The sequence below is a fragment of the Cheilinus undulatus genome, linkage group 20 (assembly GCF_018320785.1).
Source record: "Cheilinus undulatus linkage group 20, ASM1832078v1, whole genome shotgun sequence".
In the NCBI taxonomy this organism is placed as follows: domain Eukaryota; kingdom Metazoa; phylum Chordata; class Actinopteri; order Labriformes; family Labridae; genus Cheilinus; species Cheilinus undulatus.
In genome coordinates, this window is record NC_054884.1 from 24,428,282 (window position 1) to 24,448,362 (window position 20,081).

The 20,081-nt window shown below is 39.2% G+C and overlaps 1 protein-coding gene across 4 annotated transcripts in view; it reads right to left on the minus strand.

Annotated features, from left to right (window-relative positions):
* Nucleotides 1–20,081, minus strand: part of entpd1 (ectonucleoside triphosphate diphosphohydrolase 1) — a 32,155-nt gene that overhangs the window by 860 nt on the left and 11,214 nt on the right. For 2 of the 4 annotated variants that reach the window (XM_041815126.1, XM_041815128.1), the window contains exons 2-9: nt 17,570–17,697; nt 15,739–15,856; nt 10,092–10,242; nt 9,632–9,791; nt 6,861–7,064; nt 6,427–6,684; nt 5,058–5,171; nt 4,826–4,963 (exon numbers count right to left, since the gene is read on the minus strand). In XM_041815126.1, the coding sequence (XP_041671060.1) occupies nt 4,826–4,963; nt 5,058–5,171; nt 6,427–6,684; nt 6,861–7,064; nt 9,632–9,791; nt 10,092–10,242; nt 15,739–15,856; nt 17,570–17,697 (1,271 nt within the window). Of the gene's footprint in view, nt 1–4,825; nt 4,964–5,057; nt 5,172–6,426; nt 6,685–6,860; nt 7,065–9,631; nt 9,792–10,091; nt 10,243–15,738; nt 15,857–16,902; nt 17,026–17,569; nt 17,698–17,956; nt 18,774–20,081 lie in introns of those variants that run through there. The other 2 variants (XM_041815127.1, XM_041815129.1) reach the window with 2 other exon arrangements.

Below are 20,081 nucleotides of genomic sequence, written 5' to 3' on the forward strand. Positions count from 1 at the left end.
AATGATTTCTTTTAACTCACAGTATTTCAGAATAAACATATTTTGAAGGAAAGTATGAGTACCATAAACTTTGAGTTAAAAGCCTGTTTTAATTAAAGGCCTGGTCCCTTTACTAGCCTGGTTTTGCCTCATGTTTTGACAAATGACAGTAGGTTTTAATAGAGGCACTTATCTATTTAGTGTTAAAATAGTTTGCAAATCAAACATAAAGATGAAATAGACGAAAGGAAGGTTTTTGCTGGGGTTAGAGATAAAATTAATGTTGAAATCATAAAAAATCATTTTGTACATTTTTCATGTTAAATTTTGGTAGCACTTTATTTTAGATTAACTAGTAATTTTATTGTGATAAGTGCCAAAGTGGGGCATGGGCCCCTCCAAGTGGACGCAGCGTTATGTCATGGGGGGCGTGCCACGACAGGACTAAGCAACATTCAATGATATCACCTCAGATTTAACAATGTGGTTGCTGAAAAAAAATTCATCTGCCAACAGGGGCAAGCACAAAAAGTTTGGGAATCACTGCCTTGATATTCATCAATTTATTTCTGAATTCGCATCTGTACCTAATAATTTATGTAAAACGTATTTTTTGGAGCATTACAAAATCAAAGGGTGGCCTAAAACACTTGAAATTTTCCTTGGGAGGATATTTTCATGGGCCAAACTCCTTTTTATTGTCCAGTTTAAAATGCTTTACAACAGATAAAACCCGCCATAAAATCACATTTTTACATAAATCCTACATTAGACGTTGAACAACCGTTTACTTGACTTTTTGACCCTCCAAAGATACCGTCACAAGCCTGGGAACGCGCCATTTTTACCGGAAAATACCTGCTCCGAACGCGGTTGTTTTGGCGAGTTAATGACACGCTGCCAAATACCTGAGCTTAGAAACATTTTCTGCTTTGGAGAGACTATGTAAAATGAAGCTGTGTTTCCTGCTGGACTCTTACAAGTCTTCATAATCGGAAACTCCACCGTCATTCTCCCTGGAGCTGAGCTGAATAGACGGTAAGTCCTGAACTACTGGAAGTGTCAATCAAAACTAGTGACGTCGTAGGTCAGGGATGCCTGTAAGCCAGCTTAGCTGCCCTGTATTAAATTAGGTATTTAAGCTTGTAGAAACTTGCATTTAATTTAAAGTATTACATTTATTAGCAGCACTCTGTGTGCTGATTAATTACATAGAACTTCTCAGGTGTGCAATGCAATGTAATTTAATTGCAGACACAATTTCTGACTGTTTACATGAAGGATATGCACTAAAACTGCTTGTTATTATTTTCCTAATGCAGTTGTGGCTCTCTTACTCTGATTTAATATTATGCAGCTCTTTATCAACTTTGGTAACTTTTCTACATAATTTAATTTTATGTTTAATTTTGTGTAAAGAGGAGGTCCTCACTAACTCTTCTACTTATCTCCATGAGGTGGCAAGAAAATAGTATAGTAGTGGTTCATAAAACATATCTGGCCCTATCTGTTTGTTCATTTTAATTAATCATTGTTTAAACCCCCTCAGTAACTAGTTGCTTCTTTCAGGGAGGCCAAAATAGCTTAGCTTGCATGTATATCTACAGACAGTACATTAATTTCTAATGATATATTTGTGGGAGGAATAAAAGGTCGTATATTAATCACATGGATGGTGGTCCAATTTCTTGGCTCCTCCTCGGGTAAGAAAAATGGTTCAATGAGACAGTGTGTAAGAAAAATATCTGTAAATTACAAAGTACTTTTCTGCCAAGGCTCTTTGGAAAATCCCAATGTTCTGTAAGGGAGTCCATTCAACTCAGTATGCTTATTGAGTTACATCTAAGATGGGCATTTATTTGTAACAATTTGGGGGGAAATCACAGTAGGACCTTTGCTTTACAAAGCGTTGTAATATCTATGTGGAATATTTCCTTTGCTTCACAAAAATCTTAATATGTTTTTTAATATTTCTCTAAGACATCAAGGCAGGTATTACATGAATTAGGCTTTTCATTTATTTAAAGACAAAGAAATTTTGTTTGCAGAGTTTCATTTTTCCATTTCTCTTATTCTTCCCCAAGCAAGGAACCAATATTTGCTTTGGTAGATTTGCCACTGAAGCAGAATCATTGCAGCAGACTGGATTCAGGAAGAGCTCAAACAGCACAGCCTTTTCTGACAAACTAACCCAGTTACCATTTACTTTAACAGTCAATTCCTTAACACAAATGCTTCCTTAGGTTGAGGAAATGCATATCAGGTGTCTCTGAATTGTTTAACATTCTCCAGTCAAGTTGCTTTGATTTTTTTCTAGACTGAGGAAGTACTTAATGGATAATGTAGTTTGTTTTTCAGCAGAGCAATCCATTACAGTCTCTTAGATAACAGTGTTAAAAATTCGTATTAAAGTGGGATAGGAAGGGCTGAGCGATTGCCACAGAAAAAGGTGGCTGGACAAATACAAAGATATAGTAAAGCTAACATGACTGACAGCCAACTCATAAGTTTTACTTTAATCAAAATAAACTTTATTTAAAAATCCCAAAAGAACTACAGATTGTACCAGCTATGTAAATGCAGCCCAGTTTGGCTAGTTAGACCCTACTTTCAGCACAGGGTTTACTGTGGACTGAACCAGTGGTTCTCACTTGGTGGCCAGGACCCAAAAGTGGGAAACAGGTGTGTTTTCAGTGGGTCATGAACATGTGCCTGGAGGGAACAAGACTAGACAGAAGCGCCGCTGCGGCTCAGTCCCAGGCCTGCTAATGACTAGCAGGCCTGCTAGAGTCATTAGCTGGGACACACCAGCTCATTAGCTGTATACAACAACTAACCCTTTCCCGTAACTATCACATAATCGTAGAGGGGGGTGTGTCTGTTGCTTTCCGTGTTGCTCTCAGTGTTAACTGTGATGAAGAAACGTGTTGGTCTGGCTAGGTCCAATTTTGACTAAGTGCTGCTGTGACTTAGTCATAACTTATCACTACAAGAGCAGCCGTTGTACACAAGCATTCTCACGAGAAGTTACCTTTTCCCCCCTCAACTATCACATAATCATGCTAAGCAGGTCAGAAGAGGAGTAACAACATATTTCCCAATATGAAAAGCTTATAGGCTTTTTTTTATTGTCATTCATAAATGAGGCCCAGTTCTGGTGAAACAGAGGCTAAAGCTATATCTGAGGTATTTAGAGCAGTGGAGGCAGCCATTAGAGGGTTTTCAGCACAGGTAAACCCCGCCCATAGAGCAACTCTGTTAATATGGCTCCAGTTAACAAAGTGGAGGCCGTCATTAGTGACAGCATCCAGTGCAAGCAAACGCACCTCTGTATTATATGACTCATACAAAAGCATCACTCAGAGACTCAGTCAGTCAGTCAGTATATGGACAGAGCCATATGTAGGGCTGACCTCAGCGGTCAGCCAAAAAGATGAAGCAACAATGTAGGTTAGCACGTTATAAGAAATTAAAGTACTTTTTTGGAACTTTATGTTCAAACTGGTACCAGTACCAGAATTTCCTGATATTCAGTACCACTCATTGGTCAAATATGGTTCTAGTGTAAGTGTGTGAGTATTAAGCATGCAGGGTGAATTCAGATATTTTGTATGGATCTCCAAAAGATGGGCAGTGTAAGCAAGGTAGGTAGGCAGAGTGTCAACAGTGAAGCTGTCAGCTGGCTCTAGTCATCATTTTTGTTTTACACAGCACAAGCCTAAAACCTAAAACACACCAGTGCTGTCTGACATGCGTCAAAACATCACTATTTTCTATGAACCAACACACTGGCAGCGGCCAGATGCCCATGGACGCACCGCAGCACTATAGGACACTGTACTCACTGTACACTGTAGTTACTATTCGAACGTGTTTTAAAAAAAAATTATTTTGCTGTTTATAATTGTTCTAGAGTCTCTCCCGTCTCTCCTTGGCCTCTACTTCACCCATTGTTGATGCGCTGCTGTCGGTGAGCCAGGGATGGCAATTGTGGCATGTCAAATGACGCAGCGCGCCGGTCCAGCACTGGTGTGTTTTGAGCTTTAGCAGTGAGAGAAAGTGTAACCAGAAAGAAACAACAGTGAACTAATAAATAAAGAATACCAAATAAACTCTGGACAAAGGAGTGAATAAAAATAACTTAAACAAATGTACGGTATTACTCTTTAGGTTGTTGATGAACTGTCATTCGAAATGTGACTATCCCTTGTGATCATCTTTATTCTGATTCATCAGGTTTTGAGTACCAAACAAGTATTTTTTCAGTATAGTGATACTAAACTTGGCATCTGTATTAAAGTTAAAGTTTTGGTATCTGGACAACACTATAACAATGTATGGAAGCTTTGTGTGGACATAAAGCACATCCACACATTTTACGTTACCTAGTTTTGCAGAGATTAGTAAATTTTGGCAGTTTTTCTTGAGAGTGACTTGTTTATCATTAACCTGGGATAAAAAAGCAGGGTCTCCCACACTTGCATGAAAATGTCTTGAAATATCGAGAAAATAACCAATATCTACATGTTATCAGATAAGATGCATGCATGTCCTCTTCTATAATATTGTCCTTATAAAAGGTTTAGCCCTTTCATTTTGTTCAGTCACGTATTTGTTTTCTCTAAAGAGTCAAATTGGATTTTTTTCATTAGATAAATTTAAGTAGTCAAATGTTTTGTTTTTCTTTAATTTGCGTCATGATTTCTTATTTCAGCAGGTGATGGTGGATCCCGAGGCATGCTAGGATGTAGCTGTTGAATAATGGCCAATATGATGTGGTTGAAATCAGGAAGTTGTGGATATTAGGTGTGTTGGACAGGAAAAGAGTGGACTGTGATCTACTGACCTTTCTGATGAATTTAATGTTGGAGTAGCTCTCTGATGTGAAGTTGTATCCTTCTGTCAGCAGAGTGAGGATGTACGTGCCAGAGAAGCAGTACTCAGCCAAATACTTCACCTTTACATCTGGATGCTGCTGTACTACCTGTTCAAGAACATACAGAGATAAAGTCCATGTAGATTATAGGCAGGCTGCAGAACATGTGGAAAACAGGAAAAAGTATATATATGACTTTGACCTGACTCCAAGGCGTGGCACAGTAGCTTGTTAGCTTTTCCCTGACAGTGTCCAGAGGGATGGATGTGTCTGTCAGATTGAGGAAGTTCATCACAAAGTAGTAGGCAGAAAAAGCCTGAAAACAGAGGGGAGAGGAAGCGATGAGTACCAGACATGAACTTCTCAGGCTATCCACCATATAAGGTTTTCATTTAATACATAAATGTTGGTACTAGGTTCTAATCATTTGACACAAAGGACTTTTGCTCACCTCACTGACTCAGATATCTGTGGTTTGCTTGTAGTTGTGAGCCAGAATATTATTATGATACTATATTTCTGTATTAAAGGCTCACTATGCCACTTTCAGAGCATATTTTCAGACCAAAACAAAAGCTAATGGCTCATGCCTCTCCTGCCCTCCTACATTTTTCAAGCTCTGTTTAATATTTCACTCTTTGCTAGTGCCCAGCAGTTTTTGTATGTTAGGGTTGTATAATTAAACAAAAATCAGTTATTTTTGCTCCAACATAGTAGAAAGAAGTCACAGCCCTAAAAAATATTAGTGTTTTGTTAAGGAGACAAAGAACAGTTTTGGAAAAAGTTATATATCAGAGAAATAACAGACTTGCAGATACTTGATAACCATTTCGGACACAATCAGAGGCAAATCCAATGGCATCAATATCCAAACTAGTCTATCAGTATTATTAGCCGCAGTTTTTATACCTTTTTATATCCGGCTTATACTGGGGTGACTATACCAGTATAAAATGCTAAGACATGGTATGTCAGTACAGCAAGGGCTTCCAGCAGCCCTTGTCACATCCCGCATGAGACCTAACATGCTTGAAAATTCAGCCTGACAAGTTTTTCCTGCGTAGCGAACACCCTCTACCTGGTTGTCCACGATAGCGTTTGCTGCCAGTGCTGCATCTTGAATGTGGTTACAATTGGCTGAATTAGTGGGACACTTTAAACATTCTCCTGCTGACTATTTACGCCTGAAAGTTTGAAAGTTTATTTGGACGTGAAGCAAAACAGACTTCAACTACACAGCCATGTGGATGAAACTTAATCATAACTTTCTCTCAATCAGAAATATGTCCAATACTGCTGAAAATGCAGGTATAGGTATCAGTGAGGACATGTGATCTGCTCTGATACAGTTTTGTTTAAATGTATGTTTTGCGTCATTTAGCCATGATATAGTATGTTAGCGTTATAAACCAGTGTCGGTTAAGTATTCGTTTTATTCAGTTTCCTTAGCCAGGTTAACAGTTTTATAGAAATATCATAATTTATTATTATAGGGAATAAAATAAGTTATGTTGTGCTTGTGAACATAGGCCATCTCCCCATAGGGCACTACAAAAAAACTGTTTCATTACCCCAAATGGTCCTTGCAGAAGTGGCTGGAAGACCCCGTTGAAGGAGCATTGGCTGTATTTGCAGTGAGTAAAGTTGAAGACATTTTTGACCATTTCCTGACATTGTTGGAAGTTTCCTGTCCCTTGCTGAGTAAAGCTCAGTGGCACTCCCTGGGGTTTCCTGTTCGACACACAGGGGCTGTCATAGAGGGCTGAGTAGTTCTTTGTTGACGTGTAGCCAGGGTTGAAACATGGATTTGAAATTGAGTCTGGACCTGTCTAGGAGATGGAGCAAGATAAAGAGGTGTAAGCCACACAGAGAGGAAGCTAATTAGATTTAAGCCAGGATCATTTCAGCAAATCATATTTTTATAAAGATTATATCTCAAATGATCTCAGATTAGATTTGATCTGAATAGGCCTTTAGTGTTAAAAGGGAAAATATCTAAATTTACCTGTGTCTGGAGTGCAAGCGTCAGTCGTAGTGCCTGGTCTTTACCGTAACACAGGAAGCTGTGGGTGTAAAGGTTGTAGTCATTTCCGTAGAGTCGGAAGTTCACTGAGTTACTTGGTGACTCTGACCCGTCAAATTTATCAGCTATGAAGCTAATCTGAGTGGAGGCCCCGCCAAGGTCAAGGGCCCCTGTGGTTTCCAAACCCTGCATTGGAGACAAAAGGTATTCACGTCAGTGAACAGCAGGAACACATGCATATGAACTCCTGAAACATAGATCACCATATAAAAGCAGCAGTGTTTATGTATTTTTGCTTTAGGCTGCCAATAACAAGTTGGGTTTTTTTTCCCACTCTATTAGCTGTGCATTGTTTCTTGCTGAATTCGAACTTTAAAGTGTGGTACACTGTAAAAAAGTTTGAAATGTTTTCCAGCATGGCAATCAACTTTACTTTGAGAAAAGTCCAGTGTGCAGTTTCTGTACTCCTGAGTAGCTCTATTTGTGCCATCTGTTTTCACAATTTATAGTCTGTAATCCTACCAGCTACCAGCATTTGTTGAGCTTTAAGTCCATAGTTATAGTTGTGAAGTAGCCTCCTGCAAGCCAGCAATTCATTCTGCTCAATTTTGCTTCTCAATATTGTCTAAATAAGGAGTCTATTTTCATCAAACCGACACTATCTGAGATTTTTTACTAAACAGTACACCACTGTTTTCTTTAGATGCTGGATTATGGCCTAATGAGGGAGAAAAGCTGTTAAAAGTGGCAACACCATCCTGGTCTGTATTGCAGTGCAGCCCAGCATGATCTAAGCAGTTGGGCAGTCACTTGCAGTACTCATTGTATTGGAGCAAATATTCAGGTCAGGTTGTTTGCATGGTGGTAGATAGTGACGGCTGCAATTGCGGTCAGATAAGTGCATGTCTCAGCATTTTGTATGTGTATATTGGACACAGTATATAGGACACAGGCTGCTTAGATGAAAACAGAAGGTTTAAGGAGTACATTTTCTACATTGGATTTTACAGTAACTCAATATAGTTAAAGGACTTATGATAGCTATTCTTCAACATTATCATTCTAGTGTATTTCTGTCAATTAGCCAGAACTGACTTCGCATCCTTGTTTCCCTCCCCCATCAATCTGTAATCTTAGAATTGTTTCATACAATGAAAATGTACTAATTTCATTAGTCTGTTCCTTAGCTGTTGGACACCTTTGGTTCCTCCAGTTTTGCAGCATTAGCCTTGCAGCTGTATTCAGTACAACTTATAAAATATTTCTTTTGTTTTTAGATCTGCTAGCTATCATCGCCCTGACACCAGTGAGAAAGAAACATGGAAGCATGTGCAAAGACACCAACCCAGCTTCTTGGTATCTCCAAACCCTACACCAGAATGGATGTACCATGATGCACTTCTAGATCATGTGTAAGTACCCAGTTTGTTCTTACAACTCCCATCTTTAGAGGCCTATCAGCACTAACAGACTGCTCCACATTTGGGAGTGGTGGTTAAGAACAAAACTCTCCTCTCTTGGAAGTCTACCTCACCACCCAGCTTCTCACTCTGGATTGAGGATGAACTTTCTGTTATACAAATGGAAAGACCCAACACAAACCTAACAACTCCATATACCTGCAGCCTTGCTTCTGTTTCTGTTATTTTTCTCTTGTGTTTGTATTTTATGCATAGTTTTACATATGTTTGAACTTGTTCTGATTCCAATACCAGTATTGGAAATACGATCCATACTGCTTAAAATGCAGGTATTGCAATTGGTGAGTATATTTTGCTTCATTTAGCCATGCTAAATGTTAGCGCTATAAACCATAAATCAATGAACAGGCTTCCGTTTTTAGCGCAGCAAAGAAGAACCAAGGGACCCACTGCAGCAGCAAAGAATGGTGGCTGCGTGACAGTTTTTCTCTGAATGTGATCATTAAAACGCCTTTCAGACCGGCGATGTCAAACAAGACAAGAAGTGACGCAGTTTAGCAAAAGTTAGATAACTTTTAAACCATAAATCGTTGCCTCTCACTTGTTTTTCCTCTTGAAGCTAGCTGTTGTGCTTTCCCATTGACGCTATTGATGCCTTTGGATCCCATGCAGCAACATTTTCAGGGAGCCTGGAGCTCGTGTGACTTTTGGGGACTTCAGTGATTTAGTCCACACAAGTAGACCAGATACTGAACTAGCTCAAATGCTAACCGCTAAACCACTAAAGTTTGTATTAAAACAAGAAAGAGAGATAGAGCGAGCCTGTGATGCAACACCCTGTATTATTGTTATTTTAATATTTAGCAGCAAAACCCAATAATCACCAGGAAAACAACCTTAGGTTCACAGAGACGCTGTACATTTACAATTATATTTGCTGAGTCAATTCACAAAGTTCAGACTGCTATCGGATCAGTACTAGGTATCAGCCGATACCCCACACCTTGGTATCGAAATTGTATTGTGAAGGAAAAAACGATATCAGAACATCCCTAGTAAATTTAAATACAACACTCAAAAGGATGAACACTTGGACATAAATCAGCATGATATTGAGATTAGGTAGCAGTGAACGAAACAGACATCACGTTCCCCTTGAGGTGCTTTGTCACAAAAACTGAAAAAAGCAGCAAAACTCTCCATGAAGCTGTTATACAATTGCCTTTACTTCACTGATATTACTATCCATACTGACACTGATACCCATGCCATTACAGATACCGGTATTGATATTGGATAACCTTAGATAATAGTGATCAAAGTTGTTTGTACCTGACTGAGGCGGTCGTCCAAGTAGTTGACCGTGACCCAGCCAAAGGAGCCCTCCTCCTGTCCACTGAGTATTCTCGCTCCCTGAAAGGAGAAGGGAGACTTTTGCAGGGCTCCCTCCACGGCTCTGAAGACCTTGTCTGACGCCGAGCTGTTCTCCATACTGCACACACAACACAAATTCATTAGAGTGATTCACATCCATAATTCAAATCAATAAAGCAGACCATAAATAATAGACGGACTGTGTCGTATATAGTGGGTTTGACAGTAACACATTCGCTGCTCTGGCAGTTAAGTTCATGTGGAGATAAATCATGAAATAGCAGGACAGAAAATGCTACAGATAGCAGCACTTTGGCAGCCAATGCAAACACATTACACTGTAGAGGCATGGGATACACTAGAGTCAGCAAGGAAAGGCTGCTGGGATGTGTTTTATGTTTGTGCACATGTGCCTTACTTGAGCAGTCTCATTCCTGCAGTGGCCCCCAGGTAAAGAGGGGTCTCGTGGTGTCTATTTTCAGGGACCCACTGCTCGGCCTCCTGTATGCACGCTCTCAGAGACTCCCCGGCTTTCACTGGATCGGATGCATAGCTGGAGATACCTGGACCTGTGTTGAAAGAGATGTGGAGCCATTCAGCCCAAATTTAGCAACTATGAAATACAATCAGAAATGTTGGCTGTGCTTTAGGAAATTAGGTCATCTGTACAGAATTCATGAATTGAGTTTTTCCTTTTGAGTGGGAAGTTTGTCTAAGATGTTATCAAGATGTCTGCTTCCTGTAAGAGTGTCTGATGTACTCCACCTGAAGCAAGTAGTTAACACAATTCATTTAAGCCTCCCAGTGGGCAAATTATAGTCAGATGTAGCCCTGATTAGACATCCAGCATGAGCATTCACCTTCTACCTACTCTGGAGTAGGTTTTAACCTCTCAGTTGCTCGATTTGGGTTAAAGGTCACATCTGTGTGCTTCTACATTTTCTGACTTATAAATCTCTCTAAAGTATCTTAATTTGTGCCACTTTTGGTCATGACTTTCTTTACCTGGTTTGTTTTAAACTCTAAAGGCTCTAAATTTTATAGCTTCATAAATAGAGCTTAGTAAAACATCTGCACTGCAGCTTTAAGCAAACCCCTCTCAGAGAAGCATGTTGATCCTATTATCTGTGGGAATCCACTGTCTGCTGCTATGAAAGTGCTCCACTTTAAGCTTTGATAACCAAAGTAAATTTCATGGAGAGAGAGGCCAGAACACACAGACTGTGCTGATAGGTAAAAAGCAGTTTTTGAATTAAATTACAGATGAGAACCTCCCAGGAGGAGTGAGTCTGATAGACCTGTATATTACATTGTGTGAGTTAAAAAGGGCTTTTATAGATCTGCAGGAACAGATGGTGCTTTTAAAAGTTGCCCTGAGGCTGAGGCGGTTTGGACAGAAACATTTGGATTTTTATGCATGTTTCAGGAAAAATCAAATATGAATTTGCATATGTATGCCAACAAGCCAGGGACAGTATGTACGAGTGTACTCTTTCCTTTATTAGAGATGGATTGATATTTAAGAGAACATTGTAGCCAATCTCTGATAAAGCTGTTTCTCATTCATTTTTTAAATCAAATGTACACTTTTTTCATGTGAGTAGTGATATTGCATGTATTGAAATTGTGAGTCTCTCCTCTTATAATATCATTACAACATCTCAGAAACAACATTTGGCTGATCTTCCTAAGACATGATGCAAGACTGCCACACTGTTGACATTTTCTTCATGTTTGGGCAGGGAGTCAAAACAGTTCTTATCTTGTAGGTGACTCTCTCTGAATCAGCAGTTTGATAAACTGGCGTGAAGCATTAAACTGATGTGCCACAACAAATACACAGTGATAACTGACTTCACTGAATACTATTGATTGATGGGCTGATGTTGTCATAAACCAGCAGTTTGTCCCTAGTCCTTATTAATATGTGAATGGAAAATTTTAAAGACAAGTTTGAAAATTTCAGACATATCCCTCTTTTAGTGCATGATTCTTTTATTGTCCACATGGGTTATCATGACACTACACTTCTAAACTTTTTTGATTTGATTTTGATAAAATGGCAACAAGAGTAGAAGTCATACGAACCGAATGCTTTCTAATTTGTTAAGTCAATATCCAAAAAGTTTTTAGAAAGATTAGAAAGATTAAAGATTTTAGTACATTTACTCTATATTGATTTATTTTTCCACTTTTCTTTTAGAAATCCTGAAAGCATTTTAATTCATGACAACAAATGGGAAAAATCCTCATCTTTGAATTGCACAAAAAAAGTTAAAACTCTAGATGATGCAGGACCATATATTTTATAATACACCATATATCTTTTTTATTTACATGCTGCACATATAATTTTAATACATTTTTATTAATAGCTTAATTCTGTTCTGTTATATTCCATATTAAATTAAATTACATATTTATTTATTCATATAATTAAAAATATATATACACACCCACATATACATACAAATTTATACATATATATATAAACATACATATAAAGATAGATAGATAGATAGATAGATAGATAGATAGATAGATTTTATTTCAGACTCAGGGTCCATACATATATAAATTACAAAAATATCGCAATATATTGCAATTTATCGATATTGGCACCCCGTATCACTTTATTGTATCACCAGATTCTTGCCAATACACACCCCTTGAAAAAACTCTTGAGTCTAAGTCCATATCCTTCCTCTTACTTTAGACAAGGAGCAGGGCAACAAGAGGGAACATAAGTGCTTTGTATTACAGTAAAGCAGCGGTGTTGTGGGGTTTAAGTGCTACACAATTCATCTTATCGCAATCAGTGTCAGGCTGTGCAATTGCATAATCACAATAAAGGGCCGCAACTCTTTTAAATTGTTACTTTGCAGACACTTTTCTCCAAAGCAGCATACATCATGGAATCCCTGGAATCTCCTATAGCAAAGTCAGCTATGTAAACCACTGAGCTGCCCAGCCAGTATTTAGTATTTAGTTGTATTTAAAAGACCTGTAAGTTAATAAAAGGACAGAAGTTACAAAGGAAGAAGTTATTAGGAAGTGACTGTTAAAACTTCACGTATTATATATTTTTAAGTTACTTAATATTGGTATGTTTTGAGTTGAGAAATACACATTTCAAAACTATCACTGTTTGCATTTTCCTTTATAACCAAGCAAGCTAACTCTTGATAACATTGATGTATTACATTGTAATTGCAACTGCAAATCACAGTATATTGCCCAGTATAATTGCAACTGAACTTTATTACCAAATCATGCAGCACCACTATTTAAGAGTACATTTTTTTGTAAGATTAACTCTTTTTTTTTTAGCTACCTAAACTCTTAGAAATTTCCCCGTTAAAAAACAGTAAACAACTGGCAGTAGGGTTGCCAGGTTACTGTAAAATTAACGGTATGTTGCTGCAGCTGAAATTTACAGTTAGTTACTGTTTTTTATAAATACAGCAAAAGCTGTTATTTTAAACCTTAACAGGAAAATACTGTTGTAAAGATTAGCAGTTTTTACCGTTTATTTACACTTTTTCTTAAGAGGTATTATGGCAGGCTGTGGTAAGAAATGGCTCATAGACAAGCTGAATGAGCTTGACAAGTTCTCACGCAATAAGCGTGAACAACTAATATGTATTTTTAACACAGACACATACAGGCAGGGTATCTGCACCATTAACCCCCTTACTCATGGTGTGTCACTTTAAAAGAACACCCTCCCCCAAAAAACATGAACCAACAAATAAAACATGCACAATTACAGCCCCGCAATGAAACATGAACATTAATGAACACCAGAAGAGTGAATTCCCTTGTACAAAGTAATACCCAGAAGTCCCTGCTCCAGGCGACTGCTTCCTGAATCGCCACTGTATATTTACAGATTTTTACTGTGAATTGTAGCAAAATACTACAACTTGCTGTGAATTCATTTCCTTCTAGCAAAATTGACAAACTAAAAAAGCACTCGGAGAGAGCAGACCTGATCCGGATCACTCCCAAAATCTAATCAGTTCTTCCTTATGCCATTTCTGACATTTCCTGAAAATTTCATTAAAATCCGTCCACAACTTTTTGAGTTATGTTGCTAACAAACAAACTAACTAACAAACCCTACCAATCACATAACCTCCTTGGCGGAGGTAATAATACAATAAATGAATTATCTGAATTCAATTTTTAGCAACTGTTAAGATCAAGCTAATGTTAGCTGGCAAAGAATTGACTCACTCTGTGTGCCTGCGGTGTTTGTGCGTCATGTCAAACTCTAGCTAATGCTAATCTTACAAATGACCTCAAACTTAGTAAGTGATGGTTTTTGCGTATTCTAACTAGCAAAGCAGTAAGGCATGAACCTGTTTATTGTTAGGATGGAGTTGGATAACAGTGTGATTTCTAACTTCACTCTCCTTCCAAGCATGTGCTCTCACCTTCTTGTTCCCAAAATGCAATGCAAAAAATACAAGAAATTACTGTTTTCTTTCCTTGAAGCAGTAATACAGTAAAATACTGTTCTAAACTGTTATTTTACAGGGTTGTCCTGTATTTAAACATAGCGGGATCTTACCGTTGAAATTTCCCCGTAAATTTACAGCAGTCTGTTAGGGTGTATGTAGCACAGGGTAGTGGGCCTGTTTTACAGACTGCTCTAGCATATTTGGTACAGCCGTTTGAATTTACACATTGACCTTTTGGTCTGCTGCTTAACTTCCGTTTAGAAAGAGTATTATGAAATTGTGATAAGGGAAGAAAGCTGATTACATGAAGCATCGTTCACATCATCAGATATCCCAGAGAACTGCAAGTTAGACCAGTCATACTCTGCTTCTGATTGGCTTATTCTAATATTCTCACTCAAACAAACAAGGGAAGTACTAGCCAGCTAAAGGCAGGGTAAGACATGGCGGGCCTTTGCCAACCTTGGAGTGATAAAATGCAGCACCCCACTGAATCAGGTACATCAGAGGGGATTGAGAAGTGAGTATTCTCTATGGAGACTAAAAATAAGCGGGTATACTTCTGTTTCTGTGAAATCCTGCACCACACCAGTGCAGCCAAGTGAACCCACACACAAGATACATCTTTGTAATTACAGGCAACACAGAGCAGACCCGGTGATACTTTGCATCATTGCAATGTGACAGTTAATGCTTCAATTTAACAGCACCTCCCCCAAAACTCTCTTTAAGAGTAAACTGATGAAGCTCTCTCCTGCATGATTGTATCATCTACTATTTGGTAAGATCTGATTGGACTAGCTAAGCATAGAGATAAGAAGTGACCATTGATCAAAAAAGCTTTACTAGATCTATTCTTAATCATTTACAGTGCTGGATTAATATGTTTTCTAACAATATATTGTGGTTTTAAAGCTCAAACTAATCTTCTTTGTTTGCATTTTAATTGGGAGGTGCTTAAAAGCAGAAATATAAAATATATTTACCACAATTCCTGTGAAAATGCTGCAAACTATCAAGAACTTTACAATCACAGTTTGACATCATCTTGATAACCCATCAGAAAACCGAACCCGGAGCCTTTTTGTGGCTCTTATCACACAGAGAAAAAGTCATCAGCAGATTACCGGGAGCTTCCTATCTTTATAATGGGTCATTAGACTGGCTGCCATAAATGTTTGCAAATAATTACAAAATAATCACATGCAGTCATATTAGTGTGGAGTTGTTAATGAGTATTTAATGAGTAAATGTTTAACAATGTTTTAGAGGAGCTCAGCATTTCCTAACAAACAGCCAATAGTTTAAAAGTTCTCAGCATCTTTATTGAGAATTGGTTGATACTTTTGAGCTTCTAGTTTCTCAGTAGTGAATGTTGTTTGATTTGTATCATCTTATGTAAAGGTTTTATCCTTGAATGGACTCTTTGATCACTGTTTAAGAAAGAATAGCTGTCTAACATTAAATATTTGCACACTAATACAAACTTTAATTTTGCTTCTTTAAATATTTGCCCAGGTATGAATAAGCAATTGTGCACTAAAGTGGTTATGTGAACATGTGGGTCATATTTATGACGTGTAGTGTCACAACATCTACCTTTGACTTTGCAGGAGTGCTTCTGTTCGACTCTCCCAGTGTTGTTATCCTTCTCTGCAGGCCACTGATAGATGTACACGGCTGTGTGGGAGGAACCGGCATCCAGCACAATTCCATACTGGAGGAGAGGGGACAACCAGTTTAGCATGTTGTGGCAAGGAAAAGTATGTGAACCCTTTGAAATGATCTCATTTTTTTTGCATTTATTGGTCATCAAACATGATCTAATCTACATCTAAGTCAAGTACAGACAAACTAAAACAAATTTGTACCACAGAAAAAGTTATAATATTTAAAGTCTTAATTGAGCAGGGCCATTAAACATTCCCGGTGCTGCTGGAAAAAGTAAGTGAACCCTGTATTGAACCTCCTTTGGCAGCAATAACCTGAACTAGGTGTTTTTTAGCAGATGCTTAGTAGACCTGCACAATGTTTAGGAAGAATGTTGGACCTTCTTCCTTGAAGAACTGCTTCAGCTCACCCATATTCTTAGACTGTCTGGTGTAAATAGCTCTCTTGAGGTCATTCCACAGTATCTCTATTGGATTCAGGTCTGGACTCTGACTTGGCCACTTCTAAAGATGGATTTTCTTTTTGAAGGCATGCTGTAGAAGATTTACGTACTTCTAAGTCTAAGGTCATTGTCCTGCTGCATCACCCACGCTCAAAAAATAACTATACCAAAAACCTTGACTTTAAGTGATTAAATTACATGTAAAATTTCCATGTATTTGTATTACATTAGTTTAAGGTAAAATACTACATTAAAGTAATGCTTAAAATCGTGTAGAGAGAGCTTGAAGTTATAACTAAGTAAGTCATATTTCGACAAATTAGCATTCTGCAGTGGCTCTTTTCTTAGTTCCCTCCAGATGTATGAACTCCTCACTCTAGGCTGAGTCCAGCCAGTCTCTGGAGAAAGCTCATTTTGGCAGCTTGCATCCACGATCTCATTCTTTTGTTCATTATCCAGAGTTCATGACCAAAGGTGAGGGTTGGAAGGAAGATTGGGCGGTAAATCTAAAGCTTTGCCTTTTGGCTCAGGTCCCACTTCACCACAACGATGGCACAAGGCCTTCAAAACTGCCTTACGGTGCAACAATCTGCCTGTCAATCTCATGCTCACATTACTCTAAACACCCTTAGATACTTGAACTCCTTCACCTGGGGCAGAGACTCACTTGCCACCCAGAGGGAGCAATCCACCGTTTTCTGGCAGAGATTTATGACCTCAGACTTGTAGGTGCTGATTCTCATCCCAACCGCTGGAGGTCCCCAGCTGAGGAAGCCAACAGATCCATCACCTGCAAACAGCAGAGATGGAATTCTGAGGTCCCCAAATTGGAAACCCTCCCCCTCGAGATCATGTCTATGAAAATCCCAAACAGAATCACAGATGAGGGGTAGCCTTGGTGGAGGCCAACATGAACCGGGAATGGTGTTTGTGTGATACGGAGTTAACCTTACTGTGTTTGTCCTTACTTGGACTTAGATGCAGATCAGATGACATTTGATGACTAATTAGTTACTTTCAAGGGTTCACATACTTTTTCTTGCCTCTGTATTTAGTGTAATAATTAAAAAGATCACAGAAAAACTTCCCAGAAAGGATTTACAGTATTAAGTCTCCAGCTAGGCCTGCATGTGTGACTAAAGTGGTGATTTAATGTTCTTTTCAACATCCAGCGGCCTTATTTGGTCGTAAATTCCTAGAACCAGTGCAGTTTGAGGTCATATTGACATGAGAGACCATATATAGCTTGTGGACTTTGCACTGAGATCCCCACTGTAACACACACTACAACATTTTAACATTTTCCCTCCACCTTACCTTGTACTTTTGGGGGAGGGGTCTGTTCTGCAAAACGGCTACCGTCACCAGGGCAACAATCACTATGACACCAATCACGGAGATGATGATGGTCACAGGCGTGTGCCAGGGGTTTTTCTCTTTCATCTCTGCGAGCGTGGGCGGGAGAAACAGACAAGCCAGACAGGAAGCAGAAGAGAGAGGGGCAGAAAAAAAAAAGGGGAAGATGGGGACACAGGAAAAAGAAGGGGAGACCGTTAGAGCGCCTTGTGTCCAGATGTGGGTGACGTCACAGTGTTTTGATGTATGAGGTCGAGTCTCTCCGGGGTGCTGCGGGGAGAGTCTAATTGTGTTGTTTTGTTACCAAGGGCTACAGATGGATTTCTGATTTGGAATGTCTGAACTCACGCCAAGCTGTTCGTTGATTCCCTAGGGGGGGATTGTTGTTATTTCAGCCACGCGTTTGAGAGGGAATTCCACCAAAGTGCTTAGCTAGTGCTGAAAGATCAACAAGATCTCCGCTCTGGAAGATGATTAAAAGGAGACCAGCTTCACAGTCATTATTATGGAAATAAGTGGAGTTTGGATAAAACAAAGGAACAGTTGGCTTCAATTAGAAAGAAAAATGTGGTCATATTGATAAGATTAATACCTCAGTGTTAGCTTACAGATAATAATTATTAGCACATCCTGTTATAGGTAGGATTTTAATCTTCAATATAAATAGTATACGTCTGTTTGCTTTGCTCCAGTTCCATCTTAAATCCTCATTGAAATTCCCCTGTTTACTTCAGGGATTTAAACACATTCACAGGCACACATACACTACATGAGCTCATGTATTCACTGTTTATAAAAGGACCAAAAGGGTGTAACTGATTCACTGTATTCACAGAGCTATTATGAACAAGAAGAAGGCTAGTCTGAATTGTTGAATACACTCTTACACTTTTGTTGTTTAAATATTAGCAAGATAAGTAAGCTGGCAATGTAGGTGCACATGACAGCCTGCAGAGTACACAGTCATAAACCTTGCAGAGACAGCCCTGGCTTTAGAGGACAGTGCACATTTCAGGAGAGCTTTAAATGCATTCAGCTGTTCTCCTGCAGCACTGATAGTAAAGCTAACCTCTGTCTAGTGAGGGAAAACACAGACTGAAAGTTACAGTGGGCTAAAAGCAGAGCGAGCAGAGAGCGGAAGAGAGTACTTACCTCTGTTGTCTACTTCAATGAACTTACCACTGAGAGGGGAGGGCGAGAGACCGCGACAGAGGGAGAGGGAGGGAGGTGAGGGAGGAGGGAAAGCGGGGGGGTGGAAGTGGAAAAGGAGAGGAAAATGTGGGGTGGACAGGAAGAGGAAAGAATGGACAGAAGGAGGTAGCAGGGTGATAAGATGAGGAGAGGTTTTTTTCCGCCAGGCCGGACAGAGGATCAGAATAGAGCTGTGAGTCTCTGTGTGGAACACTGACTTTGGCATTTCCTCCCCAAGCTGGGGCAGCAGAGCCGGTCTCTATGGAGACACTAAAGTGCGTGTGTCGTTGTACTTTTGTGTGCATGTAGCCCCCCTTAAAATGGACTCTCCTTTTCTCTCTCTAACTAATGAGAGCCCCAGCACTCCCTCCCTCTCCCTCTCTTTCTCTCTCTCTCTGGGATGTGTAGGAGGAAGGAGGGGAAGTGGGGACTCCCTTGTTTGGCTGTTTTTTATTACTTGCAGGCTGTGATGTCATCTGTGTGACGGATTGGAATCCCCTACTTTTCTCTGGGGCAGTGCGAGCGTCCACAGGAGTGTGTTTTAGAAGAGAGGGGCCTGCTGTAGAGCTCGTGTGTATGTGCATTTGTGACTTGCATGCAAATTTACTTAACCATTCACTGTTACTTTCTGTCACTTCCCTCTATTGCTGCAAGCATGTAGATACACGCTCACACATATTTAAACATGCACCAGGGACTTACTGTCGAAGCAATATTTATATCACTCCCTAACTTTCCTCACTGGAGGGAGATGTGGGAGTCAAAGCCAACAATAAGGAAACACTCACTCAAGAACCATCCTGTAATTGTTTGACCATGTCAGTTTGAAGGAAACAAAGTCCATGGTTTTATTTTTAACGATTTAAATCAATACTGTTCAAACTAGATACCTTCCAAAAGGAGTGCAACACCCTAATTTGGCCTTTTAGTGTAAAAACAGTGGAACAGTGCTGATTCATTGAAATAAAATAATACAAATAAACATGCAATTTTTCCTCAAGCTCAAAATTAAACATTTAAAACACCATAAAACACCATCTAACTCTTAATCCCTCTGGATAACAACTATAGATCTCAACACTTAAAAAACATGTGATGCAACCCTGGTTTTTCTGACTGTTTCGTTGTCCTTTGGCTATAACTTAACAGCTCTCTTCTCTACTTTAGCAAGGTGGGTGAAGCCTGGGTGGAGCTGTGCTAACACAGGAAAGAGGCAGCTACCAGGGCTTACTGTCAGGCTCAGACACCTGACATGCAAACAAACATGCCACAAAACATTCTT